A 25,987-nucleotide genomic window follows, 5' to 3' on the forward strand; every position below is an offset into this window, starting at 1 on the left:
TCCAGTGACCTTGCAGAACGGTCTAATCCCTCCTGTAAACTACGGCAGATAAGCTTTAAGTTCAATACTATACGAGATACCAGCATTACGCAATTAATTTTAAACTTTTGCATATGTATTTACCGTAAAAATATTACCTATATAAAAGGAAAACAAAACATGATTATGTATGCCAAGATTGCAATACAATTGAAACATCACGGCTGATGATGCTAGAGTGATGCTAAAGATATTTGTGTTTTGGAAAATTGTATCACGTTTGATATATCATTTGTTTGGATTAGATATCAACATAAATGAGAAGACTTTAGTAATTAGATATGAGATAGGCAATTTAGATGATTACTTGGTAAACATTTTGAATAATTTTGCCGAATATGTTATTTATAAGAACTAAAAAACAAACAGCAAAATGAATGGTAGAACTCTTTTAACAGATTTGAAGTATGAATGGATGTCACATCTAAATTCTAAAACAAAAACAAAGGTTAATGAAAAACAGGTAAAAGATTTGACTGATATGCTAAAATAATGTTTCAATATTATGCTAGTGTGAACAATGTATACATGTGAAATAAAGTTCACTGAAAGAATAAAAAAGAAGAACAAAAATTAAACTACTGAATGAATCAGTTACTGTCTCGGTCACTACCAAGTGAATAAAAGTGTATCAAAGCAAATATGACTAGAAATATTTATTTATTCATTACCATTTAGTAGAATACCGGCATGACCCTTTCCACAATCTCCCCCACTCTCTGGCCTTGTACATGAAAATTCGGTACTTCCTTTACCAGCCTGCTTTTGGTAGTAGCAGAAGTTGAGGTTGATGTTTCTACCGTTGCTAGAGACGCCTGGGTGGGGATGTACTGAAGACATACTGTCTTCGGTATCATAGTCATCAGTGTCCCAATAAATCCATTCCTTTGTCACCGTCATCCCGTCCACCTATACAAGATAAAAATTATGTAACATAGGGTGGAAATAAAGACGTTTTTAAGCTATGGTCACAAATCAGAGCAGCGACCGACCGATTAGTAGCCTGCTCGGTCGCTGCTGGAATTTAGGCATCGCCCAACGATTTTTGGAGAAGTCGAGCAGGCTGTAGAGCCCCAGCGATGCCTGGGCGGTGCCCTGTCGATTTCCCGTACGTCGCCGGTCAATTTTAGGTAAAAACTGGGCGAAATCGGAGAGCTTTTCCGGTTGGCGATGACCCACCGATACCCGAGCGGTCTCCCACCGGCCACCGGCTAATTTTAAGCAAATTGCCCGGCAGCCGGGGCGCCAAAATACGCTCGGTGCCCGGGCGTTCGCCGCCCGAACAGCGACCTAATCGAGCGTTCGCTGTCGAGCGATTGAGGTCAAAAATCAAAGCCGCTAGGTCAAAGGCTGCTGACCGATTTTGAACTCGCCGCCCAGTGACCGACTGATCTCCCAGCGGCGAGCGGGCGGCGAACGCTCAACAGCCTTTGACCTAGCGGCTTCGATTTTTGACCTAAATCGCTCGACGCCGAATGCTCGATTAGGTCGGTGCCCGGACGGCGACCGCCCGGGCACCGAGCATACTTTGGGCGGCGAGTGAAAGTGAGCAGGCGCCGCCCGAATTTTAACTCCTAAAACATCAGCAGCGACCGAGCGATGCCCTAAAAACAAGCGGTGCCCGGGCGGCCGCCGTTCATTGCCTGGGCGAAATCGGCTCAATCTCGCCGCCCGGCCGCCGAGCAGGCTACTTTTAGGTGATGTGACCATAGCTACGTTCAGACGGACAAAAGTTACCCTAGGGTAAAGGTCGTGTTAAGAGCTAGTCGAGGTAATCATGGCGGCGTATATGGCGGACCAAGCATGCCACTATTCGTACAACTATACAACTAAACGACTATACGTCTATCCAGCCGGCCAATCAGAACGCAGAAAACTGTACATATATACAACTATATCAGAGGCATATTTAGGGGGGGGGCACTGGGGAAATGTGCCCCCCCCCCCCCCGGTAAAAAGAAGGGGGAAGGGGGAAAAGAAAAAGGGAGAAAATGAGAAAAAGAAGGGGGAAGAAAAAGGAGGGGAAAAAGAAAAAAAGGGAGGGGAAAAAGAAAGAAAAGGGAAGAGAGAAAGAAGAAGAAAAGAGGGAGGAGAGAAAAGGGGGAAGAAAAGGGGGAAAGAGAGAATTTTTGTGAGTTTAAAGGAGAAAGGAAAAAAAATTAAAGAGAATTAAACAACGATAAAAGAGAGGTGCGAGAGCATGAGGAGTGCATTTCTTTTAAAAGAATAATGGGATAACAACCAGGGACGTTGCTAAAGGGGGGGGGGGGGGTGGGGTGCGACACCCCCACCTGTCGGGATATTGTCGGTAAAATTGCGCTGCTGTTTTGGAAAATGAGAAAAGAGGGAGGGGAAAAATGAGAGGCAAAGGAAAAGAAAAGAAAATAAGAAAAGGAAAAGAAAGGGAAAAGAAAGGAAAGAGAAAAGAAGAGAAGAAAGAAAGAGAATAAAGAAAAAGAGGAAGGAGAGGAAAGAAAGGAAAAGAAAAAAAAAGGAGAAAAGGAAAAAAGGAAAAAAGGAATAAAAAATGAAAACAAAAGAAAGGGGGATGAAAGAGAGGAGAGAGAGAGAGGGAGGGGGGGGGGGGGAGTCTGAGAGAAGAGGGTTGGGAGTAAGAGAGAGAGGGAGATGTTGGATGGAGTCACCACGTCTAGGGGGCAAGAAAGTTACCCATAGATAATTTTGTTGCTGTGTCGGGTCCGCTGTGTCGGTATTCTTGCTCGATCCTCGTGTACTATATCAATGCAGAAGTTTGAAGTCGGTGGGATGTATTATGTCGGTCGGCCGGCAATGTTTTCCCCCTACGAACTGTGACGTTTTATCGGACAAAGAAACATTTTTGAAAATTCTGACAAGGATCAAGAGTCGGTACAACGAATCATCCCCTTTCTCTAATAATTCAATGAATCGTTAAAGCTTCCGCGCTTTGCGCGGGAGGGGGAAAACTGAATTCACACAAGGATTAAGAGTAATAATTAAATGAAACGTCAAACTCGGGAGGGGGAACTCAATTCAAACAAAGACTAAGAGTAAACAACGGTTCAACGAATCGTCTTTTTTCTCTAATAATTTAATGAATCGTCAAAGCTTTCGCGCTTTGTGCGTGAGGGGGAAAACTGATTTCAGACCAGGATTAAGAAACGAAAACAGTACAACGAATCGTTCACTTTCTCTAATAATTTAATAAAACGGGAAGGCTTCCACGCTTCGCGCGGGAGGGGGAAACTGAATTCAGACAAGGATTAAGAGTAGAGAACGGTACAACGACTCTTCTTCTCCTCTAATAATTTAATGAAACTTGAAAGCTTCGACGTGGTGACTCCACCCAACATCCCCCTCTTTCTCTTACTCCCGCCCCTCTACTCTCAGGCTCTCACCCGCCTCTCTCTCTCCTTTCTTTCAGCCCCGTTTCTTTTGTTTCCCTTTTCTCTTCTATTTTTCATTTTTTCATTTTCTTTTTTCCTTCTTTCTTTTCCTTTTTTTCTTCTTTCCCCCTTTTCCCCATCTCTTGTTCTTCTAGTTTTGTTTTGTTTTGTTTTGTTTTGTTTTGTTTTGTTTTGTTTTGTTTGTTTGTTTGTTTGTTTTTTTTTTTTGGGGGGGGGGCTACACGCCTGGCAAGAGGGGCCCCATATTATGCACACTGCAATATTGCGTGCCCCCCCCCCCCCGCCACATTCACGGTAAAAAACACCTTCTTATAGTATCATCCCCCTTTCTTTCTTTTCCATTCTCATTATTCTCCTTTTCCCCCTTTCTCTCTTTCCCGCCTTTTCTCTCCCTTCTCTCTTCCCCTTTTTTACTTTCCCCTCCTTTTTCTCTTCTTCCCTTTTCTCTCCTCCCTCTTTCTTCTTTCTCTCTTCCCTTTTCTTTCTTTTCCCCCTCCTTTTTCTTCCCCCTCCCTTTTCTCCTTTCCTCCTTTCCTCCTTTTTTAAGGGGGGGGGGGCACATGTCCCCTGTTCCCCCTGAATCCACAACTGGTATAGTTGTATAGATACAGTTTCATAATCATAAGGAGAAGAAGATGAAGAAGAATAATGATAACAACAACAACATAAATATTACAATAACTACACAAAAATGTACCAGGCGTTGCACTTATTTACACTTTACTACGCCATGTTTTTGTTTGTATTTTTGTAGTTTGTATGTGTATTTGTAGCATTTAAAGAGAAATAGTGTTGTAGGACATCTTTTTGAATTTGTTCAAAACCCACCTGCTGGCAATTCTCGAACTGTGAGAATAGGTAAAAGTTATCATCGGTGGGTAGGAAGATGCTCCGGTCAGTCACACCATCGCTGCGACAACAGAAGTTATATCTGGTGTTACGACCGTAGACTCCATCCGGCACGGCCCCCCCAAACGAGTTCTGGTTGGAACTGTCCTCATCATCCCAGTAAATCCAACCTTCGGTGAAGGCTGAAGAAAGAGGTGGAGAAAAGTCAGATAAAGGTTAAAGGCTAGATCAAGTGCAAATGTCAGATGTAGGTGAAAGGTCAGGACAGAGTGATCCTAAGCCGGCAAGGTGCCACCGTAAGAGTTTTTGTATCCCTGTCCTCATCGTTCCAGTAAATACAACCTTCTGCGAAGGCCGATGAGACATGTGGTAAAAAGGTCTGATATCGGTGAAAAGTCGGATAAAATTGAGAGGTTAGAACAGGTGGAAGATCAGTATGAGCAAAAGGTCGGTCGAGACAATAGATGAGATAAAAGCGAAATGTCAGAAGACAATGAAAGCTAAACAATTATTCAGATAAAGGCAAAAAGGTCTGATAAATGAAAGCTTAAAGGCAAACATTCAGATAGAGGTAAAAGGTCGAAGGCGATAGAGTGGTTCTTTAGCAATGCATAGCCCCGCCGTAAGATGCTCTTTATCATCCCAGTAAAAAATAGCCTCCCGTGAAGTCTGGTGGAAAAGTTAAGGTCAGATAAAGGTGAAAAGTCGGGAAAGGTGTAATGTCAGAGGAAGGTGAAAGGTCGGATCAAGTTTTGAGGTGAGATGACGGTGAAAGGTCAGTAAAAGTGAAAGATCAGGTAGAGGCAAAAGGTCAGACAACAATGAAAGGTCAATAAAGACAAAAAGATCGGATAAAAGGGAAAACTCAAAGGTGCAAACTCCGAGAGACGAGTTAAAAATGTCAGAGAAAATAATGCAAAAAAGGTGATCATAATGAGATACAGGTTAATGGTGTAGTCTGTCCTATACACTATTAAACCGACTATGATGGATCTCGATGAAAAAGCAATTCGCGGCTTTCAGATGGGGGATATAGCAGATATGATTTCCACACTCCAGTAAACACCTTTCTGCAAATCCAACAACCTACACAAATACACATAAAAATAGTATTGTGAGGGTGTGTGCTTGGGTCGGCGCGTGTGTGTGACGTATACGGACTAGTGCTTTTATCGCCCGATTGAATTAGATGAACATCAAAGTCATAAACCGATAACGTAATTTACTTTAAAACTGTGAAAAATGAAACGTGAACTACCTGGAGGGCACTTGTCACCGTACTTGAAGATGCAGTAGCTCCCGGGCTGCCAGGTCCATTTCGATCGCTCATCAACGTTGGATACGGTCTTGATACAGAAGTTTAGCGTTAGGTAACTGGCAGAAAGCCTTATCATGTGAATAGGATCGCTCCAGGCGTTGCTGCTGTCACTATCCTCTGTATCTTGGTATCTCCATCCCTCATTCCAGGTGAACTCCGTGTTGGGACAACCATCGGTGGGTTTGGCAAGTCCGTACTTGCCATCGGGCCAGGTCAGGGGAATCATCACATTCTTGTCTGGAAGAAATGTAGAACCGATCGAATTCTCTAATATTCATTGAAATTGATTTTTAGAGCAAGCTAGAGATGCTTATCATGTTTATACACACAGAGTTTGGCTAAATTAGTTTCAGTTGTACTGAATATGGCGTATACTCTTTTGTTTTGCATGGTCCCAACAACTCCCACTTGACGCCTTTGTATAGTCGATCCTTTGTTTTAACAAGAATTGTGTTCAAGGAAATCAAGGCAGCATCTTGTGATCATTTTTGTCTCAGGCCAACCGTTTAATTGACCCGCCTGTCCGGCCTGTCAAACAGAAGGTTTAAGTAGAGGTGTCATAGTCTATTGGTCTAAGCAGTTGATTTGAAATGCAAAGTTCGTGGGTTCGATCCTCGACACGGCATTTATGTTCTTTGGCAAGGCTTTAAAGTTACGATGACACATTTCCAGTCAAAAAATGAAAATGTTACATTTCAACGGCATGTGGAAGATAATACTAATCGAGAACTTCCCTAAAACGGGCTTGAAAATGGCTCTTAGTGGGAAAATAACGACTATTAGTTGTCTAATGCCTGGATTACATTTTTCCCGGGCGCCGTACGATAAATTAGTCTACGATTTTCCGTAGACATCGTAGGAGGCTACGGGCTACGATGTTTGTCTTTACGTTATCTACGAGCATCGTGCCATTTATTGGATTGGCCCTCGGGGGCAGGCCGGGGCAAATCCTTACAGAGACTGCTCGGAGATTGTACGGAAATCTTGCAATTTGAATGCAGTAGCCGTGCAGTCTCCGCAGCCTCCGCACGGACATCGTACGAAGCCCGTGTAGCTTCTGTGCAAAGGTTGCGCGGAGAAGGCGCGGTGACCGTAAAGCCGCCGTACCCTCATGTTCACCGAAAAATCGTACGTTTGCTGCACAATCAGAGCGAGGCTTCGGGCAATGCCCGTGCGGGGATCGTGCAATGCCGCCTACGACATGTCTACGGGCTACGGGCTTACGATTTTTCAAATTTGTATAACTTCTAACGAAACAAATTCACAGAGGTCGCAGGGCCGTGAATCCGTACGAATATCTCACTGCCGCCTCCTGCCTCCGCACGAAGGCCGCACGGAAAAGGGGATACGGGCAGGATACGGGCTCCGTAGACTAATCGCAGGCCAAATGTAATCCAGGCATTAGCAAACTTTAAAGCTCTTCATTTAAGACAAATAGAAGCACCCGAGTGGTAGGGTGTTACCGGAAATAACAAACAACAATAACAAGTCGACGCAACAAGGTGGCGCTATAGCTCAATAACTACCAGATCAATATACACATATGGTTTGGCCAACTTAGTTTCAGCTGTTTACAACACATTGTTTTGTTTTGTGTCTGCCCAACAAAGCAACAAAGTAGGCCTACTCGCCATATTGTGCCCAACTCGAACCGAGTTAACTAAACTCTCCTAATCGATGGCACTGACAACTATTCATAACAGTATGGGGCGGGGTAATAACACACTAATCCATTTGGTTGGTTACTTTGATTTAGTATTACAAATTTCGAGTGCAAAAAAAAACTTACTCATGCTGTCCTGTATCTTCTTCCACTCCGCATAGCCCTTCATAGCCGTCAAGACATTCTCCGCAGCCGCCGCCCTATCCCATGATGCCGTGCAGTGCTCAGAAGCGATGTAATCCTGCATCCGGGTCCAGTAATCATCACGAAATAACTCATGCATGTCGACGAGTGTCAAGCTGATTGGCTCTGGAAAGATTTGATTATTAGATTTGATATGATTTCATTTAATTAGTTGTGCTTTATTTAGGTTCGATAAGAAGATTTTGTTTAATTTGAAATAATTTTATATACATATTTTGATTTGGTTCGGCTTGGTTTGATTTGACTAGATGTGAGTTGGTTAGGTTTGATTTTTGTTTAATTTGAATTGAATTGATTTGTTTCGGCTTGGTTAGTTTTTATTTTATTTTATTTAGTTAAATGAGATTTCGTTTGAATGATAAGTTTTACATTAGATTAAATTAGATTGTATTTGTTTGAATAAAGTGATTTGATTGATTTGATTTGATTTAATATTTTGATTTTGATGTTCATCTAATCAATTGTAACACGTGAGGTTACATGCCATAAAAGAAAAAGGTTGTCGTCATAATCACAGATTGAATTGACGTCCTCATCATGAATAAACATGTTAATTCATATATTAAGAATTATGTATACAAAAAATAAAAACATGCGTAATGAAAAACGAAAGGCCAACAGAAAAGAGGAAAATCAAAAAGAAATAAAGAAATAAAGGAGGAAAAAATAAAAGGTTTGCCTGAGAGAAGTAAGAAGATCATGGATAGCACATAAATGGCCTGTTAAAAATAATCCTCACAAAATATACAAAATAACATTAACATTGGTATATAATTTGAATAAAATCAATACATTTAAGATTCTATTTCTCACCATTGAGGCTAGCGCTTCCAACCCTGTAGGAGGAGAACAAGCTACCGAAACTGGAGCCACTCTGCATTCCGGCGTTGAAGGTATCCATATCAACCGAAAGCGAGGAGCTGAAGCCCAAATATGACCCTCCAGAGCTTACACTACTGCCGACCTGTAATCATGAAGATAACCATTATTGTCATTATTTCATTATAACCCTGTTACTATTATATTATCATCATTATTGTATCATTATTATTCATATTACTTGTAGTAGAAGTAGTACTAGTATTAGTAGTTTCACTATGAACAAACGCCCACAAAGGACATATTTTGTTTATAACTCTATAAACCACTTCCTTAATTTTTTCTTATATGAGCCGGGTGTTTCATCCAACAGTGGAACAATCAAATCGATCAATCAATAAATATAAATATAAACATAAATATAGATATTAATGTTTTCTCTTACATTTGATGAAGCATACGAGACGAATTCCGTCCTTTGCTCCTCATAGTTATTCCCCTCCCTGGTTCCTAGATCCACCTCAGTGACGACATGCTGTCAAAACAAAGAATACTAAAATTAGTTTCCCTCGAAACTAGGGTCTTTTATTAAACATTTATGAAAAATATACGAGTATACGTGATATTTTCACACATTTTACAAAAGTAGCCACTGCTCACTGCACCATGAATGTAATATCAGCATTTGTAGAGTCATCCATTATTAGATTAAGGAGTTAGTTTTCACAACAGGCTAACAATTTCTCATAAATTTCAAAACAAACTTCCGATTTCTTTTTTCGATTTTATTAATTACAACTTATGAGAATTCATAAATTTCTTATTTTCATTGGATTATATATGCTTAAACTTCCATTTATCTGTTTCTCTTATTTAACTGCCTTCATTAATCTACATTTGCCACTCTTCACCCAGGTGTTAAATGGGTACCGGTAGGAGGGAATTCCTTGAGTGCTGTGAGCGCCGAGATCGGCAGCCAAGCAGAGCCGGGTAATATTCGGAGCGCTTTGAGCACCTTGCATGGTAGATATGTGAGCTTTATTAATATCCCATATTATTATCATTATCATTATTGAAACCATGGACCTACTACAAATGGACACTGATCGGTACGATAATATATTCATGCACCTGACTCTGTCAAAAGTATCTTAATGACATTCCAAACATGCTTCCAAGCTTTGATCTCATCACGACCGCCGACAGTCAGCCATTACAAAAAAAAAATGTGCCTTGAAGAATCTACAAAATACCTGCGCAAAAGAAACTGAATCGCTTAAAATCACGGAAATGCACGTGCAGTTGTGGAGTACATATGAATTTTGACATATATGAAGTTTTCAATAAGAAAAAAGAAATAGTTTACAAGAGAAACCTGACAATTTGGCTGTAACAAAATGATATTAAACTTCATTTTTAACTTATCCTATTCATTTCCAAGGAATAGAAGGTAATAGGACAGTAAAGAATATGTATTTTTCAAAGTTTGGCACGGTCCAGATGTATGTCCACCAGTGTCCACTTCTTTAATAATCAATCTAATATCACATAAATTGTCACAATAATTTGGGGTTCACTGCTCCTCTAAATTGAGTTAAGATACTTTTCCTGAAATTCCACTCGGGGTCCTGGTCCAGCAAAAAAAGGAATCTGAAGAGATGTAAAAGTTCTTTTGTCTGTGATAATGCGTGTTTACATAATCAACATTGTCGCGTCAAATGAATGTCCTCATCAACATACAAATTATCAAGTGACGGTGGTCACCATGTGATCAAAGGAAGACTCTCATTATTAGTCCAGCTGTAGTAGGGTCCATAATTAATTAAATATTATTATTATAATGAAACCAACTAAATATCGGGGGCGAACTTTTTCTATAATAAACTCTATGAAGTTAAATGGCATTTAAAATTTTAAGTAATTTGATCATAACAGCATATCTTTTCGAAATGAACAAATCTTTGTTCATTATTTGGTATGCGCCCGGGTGACAGATTAAAGAAAACCTGTTATTCAGCTGAAATAATGTAAATGTGAGCTTTGATAACGTGTAAAAAGGCGTATCCGGACACCTACCCCCTGGACATCCACCCCCGGATAACCACCCCAGTCAACTACCCCCTAGGACCAAGCGCGGATCCAAGGGCCGATTTTACTGGCCAGGCCCCCCCCCCCCCATATGGAAACGCTGTATTATCCAGCTTTGGGGTGCCCGGAAGGCACTCGGGTTACCTTTCAAAAAGTACAAAATGAAAAAATAATGTGCAATTTCTCTGTACTGTTGTCGGAAAAACATACAAATCCAGCACAATGTCGTCTATTTTTGCATTGGAGAAGAGCCTGCTATTAGTCGTTGTACTCCATTTGCCAGCCCCCCAAACGGTAAAAAATAGGATAGTAACGAAAATTGACCTTTTTTGAAACAGAAAAATAAAAAATATTTGTATAACATGTTGCCCCCCAAAAAAAAATAAGTGGCCCTCCTCTCCACGAACCCCCCCCCCCCCCGCTTATTCACCGGCTGGATGACTCGCTGCTAAATATTTGCTCATGAATTGGGCCAAAAAAAAAAGAAAAAAAAAGTGCTCTCACCCTCCTCTGGCTGAGTCGGCGCAAACATTTTCCTAAAAAACTGGACCCCCCAAAAAACAAAAAAAAACATGTGCTCTTACCCCCCCCCCCTTCCCCCGCTTATTTACCGGCCGGCTAAGACGGCGCAAACAATTCTCAAGATTTGGGCCCCCTCCCCTCTTGCCGCCGACTGGATCCGCCCCTGCCTAGGACAACTACCCGCTAGGACAGCTACCCCCTAGGGCAACAACCCCTAGGATGACTACCCCAAGGAAAACTACCCCCTGACAACTACCCCCGGACAACCACCCACTAGGACAACTTCCCCCGTGACAACTACCCCCGGACAACTACCTCCAGACGACTCACCCCTAGGATAGTTGTCCAGGGGTAGTTGTCCTAGATGATGGTTGTCGTAGGGGGTAGTTATCCAGGGGTAGTCGTCCTAGAGGGTGGTTGCCCTAGGGGGTAGCTGTCCCAGGGGGTAGTTGACTGGGGGTGGTTATCCGGGAGTGGATGTCTTGGGGGTAGGTGTCCTAGAACCGTACAAAGGGTATTGAATTGTTTTGCAAATGAAAATAATGTCGAACAGACGTGATATTTAATATCGGTCTTTAAAACCACAAGAACGAGAAAAACAAATATTAATTTCGAAAACATATGATGTTCCTTACAGTTCCCCAGGTATCGAGGAAAGTCATGTAGTCATCCTCAGCGTAAGCCGTTGGTAGACGGCATACGGTAGAAACGAATCCATTGTTGAGGGTGTATTTGTCAGGACCGGCGAGCTCCGTCATGTAACGAGCGTTTCCCATGTTCGATACGGTTTGGTTCGCGTAATAAATGTAACCTTGGCTGTCCGTTCGCGCTTCTATTTCTTGATAACCTTCAAAAAGTAATAATAAAAAACTAATTATGATAATTATAATAATCATTGGACATAAATATACCCTTTTTGTAACTTATTGCCATTTTTTTGTCAACTATATGGTTACCTTATATGTTAAATTGCGTATCAGGACAATTACCCCCTGGGCCATTACCCCAGGAAAATTACCCAAGAAAAACACCCCCCGGAAAATTGCCCCGAGAACAATTAACCCCCGAGGGCAACCACATTTCGGGAATATAGTGCCCATTCCTTATTGGTACGATGTCCCATTTGCAGGCCAAAAAAATGAAAAGGTTAAATTCCAACAGCATTTGAAAGATAATATTAATTTTCCGGGGGTGATTGCTAAGGCGGTAATTGTCCTAAAACCGTTAAATTGTATTTTCAATTCGAGTAACAGGTTTATTGGAGACATACTAATTTTACAGGAAACGCAAAGTACTGTTAAATGTGAAAACCAATGTCAACATGAATGGGGCGGTAAAATTTCGTTTTCTTATCACTTTGAACATGTCGGACACAACGACTCAAAATGATCTTGCCAATGGCTTAAATTCCAGCGGAATATCTGTTTTGGATCGCGGACAAACGGTTTTATATATTTTGGTCTGAAGGCATTTTGTGAATAAGATCACTAAAAGACTAGTTTCAGGCTGTTCGTATACTGCATGGGCCTATTTCCAAATTATGATCGTTTTTATGATTTCTGTCAAGAATTTTGGTAAAATTGTTTAAGATATATAAAGAAAAAAGGAAAACTTCGAACGCTAAGTTGGTTTTCTGCATGCGGAAGATAGTGTCGTGTCAAGACGTCGATTACTATGACTTGAGAAAATGGAGTACAACCTTTCTAAACATTGTCGTTCATTTGCGATGTACAGAATAAAACGAGCGAACAACCTTACAGTAATACGAATGCATTTAATTCAAATTGTATAGTGTATTTTCATACACTGATACCATAAAGTTGGAATAATTTTGTTACACTGACCAATGTCAAAGAAAATTGAAAAAAAAAAAAAAAAAAAACATTATCATATTATTGATTCGGTACCCTACTTTTTACTGAGCCTTAATACATAAGGTAATTGATCCTTTAAGTTTTGAGAAAATATACACTTTGTCTGTCAAGAATATCAAAGACTTTATGAACAACAGAATATTTATTGATTCGTTTTCATGAATGGCCCAGCGGTCATGTCCATCACCTATCTTATATGGCACCCAGTCGGATTATGATACCCGAGCGTCAAAGAAAATAGAAAGTAATCATGTAAAGTTATGCACACTTCTACTAGGAAGAAGGGGGAAGGAGAAAAGTAATTTCAGCGATATCGATTTTTATTTTCGCTATGATCGAGGCACACACAACACACATTATATACTCCGTGGTAAGAAGGAAGGAAGCAAGGAAACGGAAGACAATGAGTGAATGACACAAGAGAGAGAGAGAGAGAGAGAGAGGGAGTGAGAGAAAGAGATAGGGAAAGAATGACCCGGGTTCAAATTAAGCATTCGTTAACTTTTGAAACCCGTTGCTGATGATAATTTATTTGCCATGTGATTGTAATGTGACGTCGTATAACAATATAGTACCAAGAGGTCGTTTATTGTCGAGAAATAGTTAAAGATAAACTTGAGATCCGGTAAAAAAAGAAAATGAATTCTCACAGAATCTAACAAAACCTACACTGAATGTTCAAGATTACAAATAAATGTCATGTGCCAAACAATTTTGGAAGAAAATGTATACTGGCTGAGTAATGAGCATAGAAAGATAAGGAAATCAGGGTAGTACTAGCCCCGACACCATGTGTGTTGTCCCATATGCATATTTCTGTGTAAGTGAGTGTTATTTTACCAAGACTCTGCCAAATTTATGATATTTGTGATGACTCCAGAACCTTGCATTACAAACCATTACTTACATGCTATATGATCAACTTTTCTGATCCATTCCACACCTTTTCTTTCACAATGCAATCGCATTACCAGAACTCAAGTTTATCTTTAAATTCGAATCAAAGAGGCGATAAAAAAAAATAATAATAAAAATGTTGTTGCACTGAGGAAAATTCCCTTTTATCTCTCGCCGCCAAATAATCCGAACAATAGAATCAACCAAAAGGAATCAACCGTTAAACGATTTTTTCACGAGTCCTGAAAATGAACAACAATTGAAACTTCTCCCATTCATGTGGTATTTGACTGGAATGATTGATGTCCATAAAGTTCAATAGTGCTTTATTCTCTTCTCTGATCACATCATCTCAACATAATAGGCCCATGTTTACATCAGGGAGGTGAGGCAGGTGTGGCACTGGGTAGTATTGAATGACACAGCTTGATGTAGCTGGTGTTTGTATACACATTGATTAACGGGGATTAAGGGTCTAGACACTGACAATAGAACCAACGAAGAGGAATCAACCGTTAAACGAACTGTTCACGAGTCCTGAAAATTAACAATTGAAACTTTTCCCACTCAAATACAGGTATATGACTCGAATAATTGGTGTGTATAAAGTGCAAGAGTGCTTTATTTTCTTCTCTGATCACATCATTTCAACCTTGTAGGTCCCTGGTTGCATCAGGGAGGCATGCAGGGGCGGATCTAGCTTTTTGCCAGGGGGTGGGGGAGGGGGTTCGACCCAGTGGCGGATCCAGGATTTTCCAAAAATCGCACATTTTTACTGTTTACTTCCCACCTTTCCCCCCTTTTTTCACTTGGCCGCTTGGGGGGGTTGAACCGCCGAACCCCTCCCTGGAAGGTGAGACAAGTGTGTCACTGGGTAGTATTGAAGAACACAGCAGGATATATATAGCTAGTGTTCGTGTACATATGGATTAATGGGGATTAAGGGTCTAGACACTGACCGTGGGAACGTTAAGTTGATAGCACAATGCATTGTTCAAGTTCAAGTTCAGTATTTATTCAATTCCATAATATAATATATTTCATAGAAATGTTATCGACAAACATGATACTGTCTTGAAAACAGTCAGAAAAAACTACGGACCCTATGAGAGGCACGAGTCATTGGAAATTTAACAATACCTATCTTGATGATCCCAATTATGTGAAAGCAATGAGCACTGATTTACAAACTTGGATTGGTGATACATGTATGTAAGATATCCAAGTAACTACGGGAGTGGATAAAATACCAAGCGAGGAAATTAAATATAAAAAATATGCCAATAAACAAACTCAAAACAAATGGGAGAGAGTATCCGAGTTAACAAGTTCATTAAATAAATTGGAGAGAGTATCCGAGTTAACAAGTTCATTAAATAAATTGGAGAAAAATCTTGCTAAGGATCCGTCAGACACTACTCTTGATGAGATTCATGTTGTAAGAAGTGCCCTAGAAGAGTTAGATGATAGACCAGTAGATGGATTAATTGTGCGTTCATAAATTAGATGGGCCGAAAAGGGTGAAAAGAGTAATGCCTTGAGAAGGAATACTCTCGGAAGAAGCAGTGTAAACAGTTGATAACAGATGATGGCACCCAAATTGCTATTTCAGAACAAATATTGTCTATTCAGGGTGCATATTATCAAAATGCGTACAGGTCAATAATTGATAAGAATACTCAAGATAATTCTACATAATCTTTCCCCTTTCTAGAAAAAGGCGACATTGTAAAGTGTGAAACCAATCTTTCCATTAGTGAATGGTTAATGCCCTCAGTAAAATGGCCAAAACAAGAGCCCAGGTAATGATTGTTTCTCGTGTAAATGGTATTTAACATTTTGAAATGTTATAGGAAAATTGGTTGTTCAGGTCTTGAATAAGGGTTTGAGTAGTGGAGAAATGTCAACATATAAAAGATAAGCAGTGATGACTGTGATTGAAAAAAGAAGGCAAAGATAGATGTCAAATCCATAATTGGAGACCCATATCATTACTTAATGTACATTGTAAAATTGCATCCAAAGCTTTATCATTGATAATTCCAAGACTAATTTATCCCGATCAAACTGGTTTTGTTAAAGGAAGGTAGGGGGTGGGGAGTTTGTGAGAACGATTTCAGATATTATGGATTATACCGAACTTTAGAAAACATCGGGTATTTTAGCTTTTTCTGGATTTTGAAAGGGTATTGATTCACTAAAGTGGAAGTGTTTCCAGTTTGGACCAAATTGTATAAGTTACGTCACAACTTTTTACACAAACATAAGTGGTAATTTTGGTATAATGAATAATGAAGAAAACATCTGCGTATTTTCTGATTTGGAGAGGGGTTCGACATGGTTATCCATAATGTTCTCATTTACTTATATCATCAGTTGAAACATTATCCTGGTCTTTTCGAGATAACGATATTATAAAAGGTGTATGTGTTAATGATGTCGAGGACCCGAGGATGAAATTGAATGAAATCGAGACAAAAAATTACAGGGAAAAACTGTGAGTAATTGTCCATATCCCTTCAATAATGTTTTGGCTACGTTTTTGCTGATGACTAATATTGTGTGCTGCATTTAATACTTTTGCGATTCATTTTTCATAATTGCATTATAATCTACGAACATTATCATGATAATTTGTGAATTACTTACGGGAGCTTGCGGCGAATTCAACACTAGCAAACAAGTTGCTATATCCACCTGAAAAGAAATGAAGGATTTCAAAAAATCATGTTACTGTTCATGAAGGATACAGATACTGGTGTGTTAGGCCTATTGTTAGTTTTACAAGTGTCACTGAATAGTTATAGTTTGATATTCCGAATTTGAACCATTCGGTTTATTTTTGTAAACAATGTTATACATGTAAATATATCATGTAATAGATCTTAAAGTACATATTCATTGATTTTAAAAACTAACTTAATTTCATTATTGCAAAGTTGAAACTTTGATTCGACAAGGTTATCAAAATTCAATGCTTGGAAACATTCGAAGTAATTATTATTAGATGAGATGTGTGAGATCACAGTATGGACACGATTTGCACAAGCAGACGATGTCCCATGATATCTCACATATTTTCAGTGCCTGTGTTTTCATCTATTCTTGAGTTCTTTCTCTTACTTCACTACCGTCAGGCTAAATGTATAATCTATTGCCTCACTCCAAACCCCGCATATGATTTTATTTTGATGACAAATGCAGCGATACAAAAATAAAGGAATCTGTCGCTTGTAAACAAAATAAGACGCCATTGAATATTCAGTTGTACACACCGCGGTTTGTTCGGCGTTTCAAGAGGGAACAAATGCCGTCCTTAATATAATTCGGGGGGGGGGGGTTCAATTTGAAAGTCGTGTTTCTTTGATTGTTAATTAACCCTTTTCCTGTGTATTTACAAGCAAAAGATTTTAGTTATCGGAATCGGGTCACATCCCTTTTTGAATGGTTTGACATTCCATCACATTGAAATATACTAAACTCATTATAATTTGACAAATAAAAGCTTTGCAATTATGTTCATTCTTTATGGGATGTCGTCTGCTTGGGCAGTATTGGTCCATATAGTGACGTCATTAAAACATCGTTGTTTTTTTCCGGCGAATCTCTCTTGTATCCCAGCTGCTATGCAGGTGGTTGTACTTGTATTTTTTATAAATCACCCGATATGTAGTTGACCTAAAACTTGTACGATGGCCATCTGTTAGCTTACCAGTTTCTAGTCATACATTAGTTGACATATTTGTGATTTTCTTTGAATTTCACCATTAATAGAATTTAAGCTTTGCCTGAGCTCTAAAATCCTGACTTTTACTGTTATACAGAACTATCAATAAGATCACCCTCATGTTATCAATACAAAACAGATCAAAAATATTCTGTTTTTGAAGACAGTTTCGAATAAAGAATGGGGATTGGTTACTTATTTCTCGACTCATGCGACAGAAATACATTGAAGATCATTTAGGATCGAAGTTGAATAAAACAGTTGCATCTTCGACCCAGAAATGATGATTTTGTGGTTCGGATAACTAATTAGGAAGTTATGAATTTTCCAGAAAGTATGAAAAACTATGGAACTTAGAAAATCACTAAACAAATTGCCCATTGATTATCAGTTTGTGTCGTAATTGCCACACTATTAATCAATTGCTTGATATATTTTTATCACATTAATTCCCCTTTTTATCCCCCAAAATTGATTAACCATGCCTTTGCCCAGGAAATGTGATGTGTATCATATTGCGTGCATGACATTTCACAACATCTTTTATGAACTTTGAAGAAATTATTCTATTTTCTGAACATTGCATATTCATAATCATTGATTTTTATACAAATAATTTTTCAAAATTCACATTTAACATGATTTAACCTAATTTTAAAAACCTTATATCAGTGCATCCACACAACAACATATTAATATCAATATAACTTGAATGATGGTGTGTGGGAATGAGATTTTAAGGGGGAAAATTGGAAACTTATATTATTAACATAAAAAAGACAATTACTGGATAGTGGGGCAATGACGTCACAGACTCGTAAGTAAGTTGCCAATTTGTCGTGTGATTTTCAAAGTTGTTCATGTCATTCAAAATTCATAACTTTCTTATTAGTCATCAGATTTTGCTTAAGTTTTTTAAAATTTGTTTGTCTGAATTTTCTGCTTCTATTGAAAGTAAATAATTTTTGGAGTGGATTTGCCCTTTAAGGGATTCGATGCTTTTGGTATAGAGTACGCACTGCGTTCAATTCCAACCTCTCTATAATCTAAAATCCTTTTCAATTTCCTTCATATACCTTCTCTTCCGAAATTTATATAGGCATAGACATAATGTTATGCTTGGTTACCCGTTAAAGGGATTTCCTTGTATAGTGTTAATGTGCTCTTAAGAAATCATTCATAATTTATACAGTACATTATGTGTTTACAAATTTTATAAAAATGTTCTTCTATTATTCTTGAATGTTTCCCTGTACTTGACGTATTTAAAAGATTATTTCGAATTGGATTAATTATCAGCTAAAACGATACACGTTTTTTTAAATTTTGCGGTACAAAACCATACTTTTCTTCTTATTATTATCACTAGTATTATAATTATCGTTATTATAATGATAACCATTGTTATTTTTTATTATCATAATCATTATTTTCATTATCATTATTGTAAGTACTATTATCATCTTTACTATAATTATACTGCTTTCTCTTGTTACATTCAACAAAATAATGTAGTATGTGATTTAATCATGTACAATAATATAAAGAACAAATGAAGAAAAAGAGGAAAATATATAAATGTTATACTTTGAATTGAAATTGAAATGAATACTCACCACCAACATCCACCTGAGATGAAAGCTTCTCGGCATAACTGGAAGTACTATGAAAGGTTGTCGCCGAAGATGAGGTATAGGAGCTGTCTCGAAGTACATATTTAACCTCGTCCGGGATCATATACTTCTCATCGCTCGTGATCTTACCCTCTTCGTACGTCATCACGAAGATCGACCGACTCACTAGGAGTCCGGGGTCGACGCCCCCGGTGGCCATGTCGCCCCCCTCGGGGTTTCCCTCGATGATGTTATACCCGATACCCAGGAAAGCGACGCCGCTGGGTAACGGTAGCTGCGCAAAACACCGGTGCGCATCCTGAAGGAGTAACATCACGAGAAGGACGACTGGGGCGGACCTTTTCCCGCCAAACATCTTGGTTCTTCTGCAGAATTTGTCTTGAAATAGCTGACATGGGAGAGAAAACGAAAAATTGTCATCAGCAAGGATTTTTTTCTTCAAGCAATAGGAAATAATTTAAACAGTGATTAAATGGGAAATAAAACAACAGATTGACATTGAGCAAATGTTTATGAAAGGAAATTATTTGAAATGGGAAATAAAACTTCAATATGAATCAAGTAAAAAATAGATAATAGTTTTTAGGTTTGCGATTGAAAAGAAAGCCAGCGATCAGTTCGGCTCAATCGCATTAAGGCAGAACCTCAGCGTTTTAAGAGTGCGATCGATTAACATCAATTGAAAAATGAATTAAGAATGATGTTAATTGCAATCATATAGTACATTATAGGAATAGGCAATTCTCACATTAGAGTAAGCCGGAGACAGGTCACTGAAAAAAAGTATTTACCAATCACGTTGATTTATTAACAGAGATAAAGATACACTAATCTAGCATAATAACTAAAAAGAAGTCAAGATGACTTGGAGGTATAGGCCTATAAAGTTTTTGAGATCCATATAGGCAAATATCTAAATCAAGAGCAAGCTCTTATGAAGTGTTGAGGTATGATAACCTGAAAATTACTAAATCATTGATGAAAAAAAAAACTAATGAATTTTTAAGGTTCTAGCCGACTCACCTTTGAACTTCCTTGCGTCGCAATGGTGCGCCCAAAGATGATTTCTGTCAGGAAAGGAAACTCCTATTTATAAAGGACTCGGATCGCAAAATTGGCCTGGGCCGTTCAACCAGATAAGCTCGTCATATCTATGAACCAATCATAGCCGCCGATGCGTCGACCTTGAACCATATACAATAAAGTAGTATCAGGGGCGGATCCAGACGGCGGCAGAGGAGGGGGCCCGATTCGTGAGAATATATATATATAATTCGCTCAGTGGGGGGGGGGGGGGGGGGGGGGTAGTGAGCATTTTTTTTTTTGAAAAATCGCACGCGCTCCACCCCTTAACGCCTGGGGGGGGGCATCTCCAAAAAAAGGTAAAATTAAAGTGTTTCTACACGTTTTTTTTTTCCCGGGAGGGGGGGGGGGTGGCCCCCCTGGATCCGCCACTGAATAGTATAGGCGACAAGGTAGCACACGATTGCCTCGTTTGCCTCGTTTGCATATAAGCTGAAGCGTCACCATTCACGCTAAGCGTATTTGGCTCCGCCCCTTTTGGGGCATTTCATCGCTCCCGAAGCCCCAGATCTCAAAGTATCGGGAGAAATCGATTTCAATCACATGCATTATTAATTTTTGCCTTGCGTACTCATATAATATGAAGCTTTGATTGGACTGCACCTCCGATGCGTCGACCTTGAACCATATACAATAAAGTAGTATCAGGGGCGGAACCAGTCGGCGGCAGGGGAGGGGGCCCGATTCGTGAGAAAATATTTAGCGGCGAAACAGACGGCCGATAATTCGCTCATTTGAGGCGAGCTTGCAACCTATTTTGTTCAAATTACGGTGGATGAACTTTCAAAAGTCAATGGGACATGAGGGTTCCAATGAAAGAGCTAGTGATAACGTACGTTGGGGTGGATGTGCTTTTCGTTTAAACAAAAAATGAATTTTTAACGATTTTTTTTTGGGTAAAATTCCATAGGCTAACATGTTAGGCTGCTGACTCTGACGATTAGGAGGCGTTGTCAAATGAGACTAAACGGAGCTATATGGCTCAAGCGTCACCATTCACGGTATAAAGCGTATTTGGCTCCGCCCCTTTTGGGACATTTCGTCGCTCCCGAAGCCCCAGATTTCAAAGTATCAGGAGAAATCAATTTCAATCTCATGCATTATTCATTTTTGCTTTGCGTACTCAAATAATATGAAGCTTTGATTGGACTGTACCTATAATATCAAAAGTGATTGGCCTATTGTATCGATAATATACCGATAAGAATTTGACTTTTTCATCACTTTCGCTTTATTATTAAAGAGTATTATGACGTCACCCCCACAGAGTAAGAGTTCTACTTTGAAAGTTTGCTGGTTAGTGCAGCTGTATTTACGCTTAAATTTCGTAAAATGAATCAGATTCATGAAAAGATCTGCTGATATTATGAATCTTCAGATGCATTTGTACATTATGAATTCATTTAAAATGGTTTGTCTGATGAATTTAGAAGCAATTAATCTACACTCAAAATTTTAGTCCATTTACATCGTCATGCGCTGATATTTCAGCTCGATTTTCAGCCATCGCTACCTAATTACTCCTGACAGCTTGGTCCAGACTTTCGGGTGGACTTTAGGCCAAATAAAAAAAATGATGTTTTTCTCGTCCCCGTCCGCATCCTTTTTCTTTTACTATTTATTTTAAAAAGCAAAAAAAAAGCCCCCCCCCCCCCCAAAAAAAAAAAAGAAAGAAAGAAAAAAAAATCATCTGTATACTCGCATAGCACAATATCTGTGAATAAATAAGCTTGGCCAGCTATTAGCATGGCAGCCATCTTAGAAGAAGAAAAAAACTAAAAATTGAAAAATAGTAAATAGTTATGCCCTGCCTAGTACGGACGAGAAACACGTTATTTTCTTTCAGATTTGGGTCAGACGAAAATTGAAACCTAACACATAGTAGCCTATCTAATAACTTCTGGCCCCTGTTGCACAAAGCTTACCATTGATGGTAACTTTGCCATCAATGATAACTACCATGGAAACCTTGATTTTGATTCGCTGTTGAGCCTTGTTACCATGGTAGATGCCATTGATAGCAAAGCTACCATCAATGGTAAGTTTTGTGCAACAGGGGCCAGATGTCTGCTTGATTATCATAATCAAGCAGACATTAAGCAATCATAATGATTACAATTTAAAACATTTTAGGTAAGAAAATAAGGCCTTTGCCATATACAAACAGATTGTTAAAGAAGTTGTTATCTTTGAACCCAGCCCCCTCCAAAAAAGGAAAAGAAACGTACTTAATCAATTCAAAGAACGTTAGAAAATATATATTTTAAAATAAAGAAAACAAGAAGAAATAAGGAGAGAATGCAATCGTAATAATAGATGTCATGAATTGTTGTCTTTAAGTTTACCCTCATTTGCACCAGATTCGAGTTTTGCTTAGTTATTGGGTACTGGAGGATTAACATGGACAACATTAACTTGTTTACATAATCGTATTATTCATTCTAGTTCTAATGTTTTTTGGACTGTTTTCAAGACAATATCCTGTGGAAAAGCGTGGAAAATTTTTAATTTTGAGAAAAAAATAATCAATGTTTCAAAAATGTTTTTCAAAAATATAGAGGAAAAAGGATCGATAATTGGACAGGATAGAAAAATTACCAGTTTTTCTTCGAGTGTATTTTGTTCGTCTTTAAAAAAAAAGCAGATTCTAAAGCTATTTCAATAAGCGAAAAGACCAGCAAGAGAACAGGAACTATGTCGAGAATACAAGTGAGTGATTTAAAAGGAAAATACGAAAAATTAATAATCATCTGGTCAGCGCGCGTCTTGATTCTTAGTCCGGGGTAGTTGTCCTAGGGGGCAGGCGCGGATCCAGGAGGGGGGGGGGGGGGGAGGGGGACGAGCGGGACCTCGAGCTTCCCCTCCAACTTTTTTTGAAAAAGTATATGAAAGAGAAATAGAAAGAAAGAAAGAAAGAATAGTGACCTGCCAGTGTCACAATATAATGAGGTATCAAAATATGCTCATCTGACCGTGATTAAATGCCGAAAATCTCTGAGCTTCCGAGTGCTCTACCCCCTTGATTCCACATAGGGCCCTAAAGCGGGCCCCCGGATGCTCGTGTGGCGGTAATTTAATACCTAGAACCCCTGAGCTTCTGGGGGCTCCGCCCCATGAACCCCACTGTCCTGCCAGTGTCACAAATAAGGTATCAACATATGCTCATCTGACAGTAATTAAATGCCCAAATCCAGTGGCGGATCAACGGGGAGGGAGGGGGGGGGGGGGGGGGGAGTTAGGGGTTTAAACCCCCCTCCCTTGGGCTGCCAAGTGAAAATGTAATGTGCATACAAAAACGCCATATTGTGAGAAGATATTCAACTCATCTGGTAACTTAACCAAACACATGATAACTCTGGATATTACTGTGTATTAAACTGTTACTTGATTTAAAAAGACGTTATCATACACTGATTTTTATGGTCTTCATTGTGTTAGTAGATGCCAGGAAAACATCACTTACGGGGGTCAAAAAGAGCATCAAAATCGCCTCGTCGCTATGCGGCTCGTCATTGGGTCCAACAAAAAATTGCCTCGCCGCTACGCGGCTCTAGGACGATGCTCTGCATCGTCATTGGGTCAACCAGTGGCGGATCCAGGCAGCAAAAGAAGGGGGAAAGAAGGGAAAAAAAGAAGGAAAAAAAGGGGAAAGATTTTTTGTTTTTTAGTTTTTTGTGCTAAAGAAAGCAACCACAAAAAGTAATTTTCACTTAGGGCCCACAGTCAGGCACCTGGATGCTGATCTGACGATAATTTAATGTATCAAACCCCTGAGCTTCCGGGGGCTCCACCTAACACCAATTTGTATTCTGCCAGTGCCACAAATAAGGTATCAAAATATGCTCACCTGACCGTAATGTATTGCCAAAAAACCCTAAGCTTCCGGTGGCTTCGCCCCTGGACCCCACGTCAATTCGTGATCTGCCAGTGTCACAAATAAGGTATCATCTGACGGTAATTTAATTATCAAATCCCTGAGCTTCTGGGGGCTCCGCCCCCTAGAACCCACTCCAATTTGTGTCCTGCCAGTGTCACAAATAAGGTATCAACATAATGCTCATCTGACAGTAATTAAATGCCTATACCCCCTGAGCTTTTGGAGGCTCCACCCCTTGACCCCCGCCGAGAAACGTTCAGCGGGGTCTGCATGTAAAAAAAATCCTGGATCCGCGCTTGGGGTCAACAACAAAAAATATCGCCGCTTTGTCATTGGGTCAACCCCCCTTAGCAGAAAGCTAGATCCGCCCCTGAAACCCCTGAACCACACCAGGGGGCCTAAGGCAGCCCCTAAATGTTTATTTGACCGTTATAAAAATCCCTGAATTTTACGGGGCTTAGCCCCCTGGACCCCAAGCCAATTAATGACCTGCCAGTGCCATGAATATAAGGTATCAAAATATGCTCATCTGACCTTAATTAAATGCCCATATCGCCTGAGCTTGCGGGGGCTCCGCACCTTGACCCTTCCCCCGGCGGGCCTTTGCCCCTAGAACCCACGCCAATTTACGTTAGGCTCTACCTGATCATAAATATTTTAGTCTCCCTCACCCACTTTGAAAAGCGTTCACCCGGGCCTGCATGTAAGAATGGGGGTGATGCGGATGTTTTTGTCAGCGCCCCCCCCCCCACGTTTTTGCCCTTTACGTCAATGCCGGTCACCATTACGTACCAGTACTTGGCTCCCATAATGTCAAATTTGGGCCCCCTAAGAAATCCTGGATCCGCGCCTGCTATAGGGGGTAGTTGTCTGGGGGGGGGGGGGGGTACTTGTCCGGGGGTACTTGTCCCGGGGAGTTGTCGTCCTAGAGGGTGGTTGCCTTAGGGGGTAGTTGTCCTAGGGGATAGTTGACTGGGGGTGGTTATCCGAGGGTGGATGTCCAGGGGGTAGGTGTCCGGATACGCTCTTCAGTTTTTAATGATTAAGGTAGTTTTTTCCTCTTCATAAGATGTAATTTTTCGCACTGCGACCTCACAAATCTTTTTTGTTTGTCCCTCCCCCCCCCCACACTTTGAAAGACGTTCTGTCGCCCCTGACCCCTCCCGCCCCATCTCTCTGTTTCTCTCTCACGTACGCCCTCCCTCCCCTCCCCTCCCCCATGTCTCTCTCTCTCTCTCTCTCTCGCTCTCTCGCTCTCTCACATTCTCTGACTTTCCATTCAATTTATACATTTAGAGCCATAGGGTTCCCTGCGGGGAATTCCCACTACGATTTCGAGTCTGCATATACAGACCCCTTGTCATCCATGATTTGAGACTTAGGGGCTGAATCATGCTATGTTTAGACCTTCTTGAATATGACTTTTGCTGTTGACCCTCTTACGATGGATTTTAATACAGTTATGACCAATTCATATTTATTAAGGTCTATATTTTACTCAAGATATACTTGCAAATATCAAGGAGTGTGTGTTTGTAGACCAAGCGACGCCATTTCTGGAAATGGATATTAATATTTCGGTTATTGTAAACTGTGGATATTATCGAACTGAGTATGGTGAACAAAATGAATTAGCGACTCGTCGCCATTTTAGCTAACTGAAGTCGGACTTGAGCGCACATTGTTTCACACATGTATAATTATGTGAGTATACAGTATATATCGCTTCACAAGTAAGAGTATGTAACTTGTTAATTTTGCTAAAACTAGAGAATTATAATGTTATTCTTGGATATAAACATAATATGTTCATTTGTACGAGTCTCAGTGAAGAAGAATTCGCTAAGCCTAATTTGGCTGGAATTATGGGAGACTATTCTCTATAAAATATGTACAAGGTTGATATTGGAGACTTTTGTCAAGATATTTGGTCGCCTGTATTTTGGATGCAGTGTATCTGTCTCCCATTTACGAGTGCATTATAGTGAATATGCACTGCACGCAGGT

At 39.8% G+C, this 25,987-nt stretch overlaps 1 protein-coding gene across 1 annotated transcript; it reads right to left on the reverse strand.

The window, feature by feature from the left end:
• LOC580197 lies at positions 1–20,084 on the reverse strand. Its single transcript, XM_011665658.2, has 10 exons — positions 20,044–20,084; positions 19,003–19,408; positions 16,309–16,356; positions 11,524–11,735; positions 8,724–8,813; positions 8,273–8,423; positions 7,382–7,564; positions 5,533–5,829; positions 4,254–4,456; positions 1–948 (listed from the first exon to the last, which is right to left on the reverse strand). The coding sequence occupies exons 2-10, from the start codon at positions 19,373–19,375 to the stop codon at positions 700–702; spliced, it is 1,806 nt and encodes a 601-aa protein (XP_011663960.2). The 5' UTR covers positions 19,376–19,408; positions 20,044–20,084; the 3' UTR covers positions 1–699.
• Between the last annotated feature and the right edge of the window lie 5,903 nt (positions 20,085–25,987).

Source organism: Strongylocentrotus purpuratus, unplaced genomic scaffold, assembly GCF_000002235.5.
Source record: "Strongylocentrotus purpuratus isolate Spur 01 unplaced genomic scaffold, Spur_5.0 spur5_contig_865, whole genome shotgun sequence".
NCBI classification, from domain to species: domain Eukaryota; kingdom Metazoa; phylum Echinodermata; class Echinoidea; order Camarodonta; family Strongylocentrotidae; genus Strongylocentrotus; species Strongylocentrotus purpuratus.

What these genes read in the sequence shown, in the direction of transcription:
- LOC580197 (XM_011665658.2), bottom strand. Translation starts at nt 19,375, where the DNA reads ATGTTTGGCGGGAAAAGGTCCGCCCCAGTCGTCCTTCTCGTGATGTTA. An exon ending in TGGAAGCGCTAGCCTCAATG is followed by an intron (nt 7,565 to 8,272) that starts GTGAGAAATAGA and finishes AAATCTTTCCAG; the next exon opens with AGCCAATCAGCTTGACACTC. An exon ending in CGGTGACAAGTGCCCTCCAG is followed by an intron (nt 4,457 to 5,532) that starts GTAGTTCACGTT and finishes CTCTTTCTTCAG; the next exon opens with CCTTCACCGAAGGTTGGATT.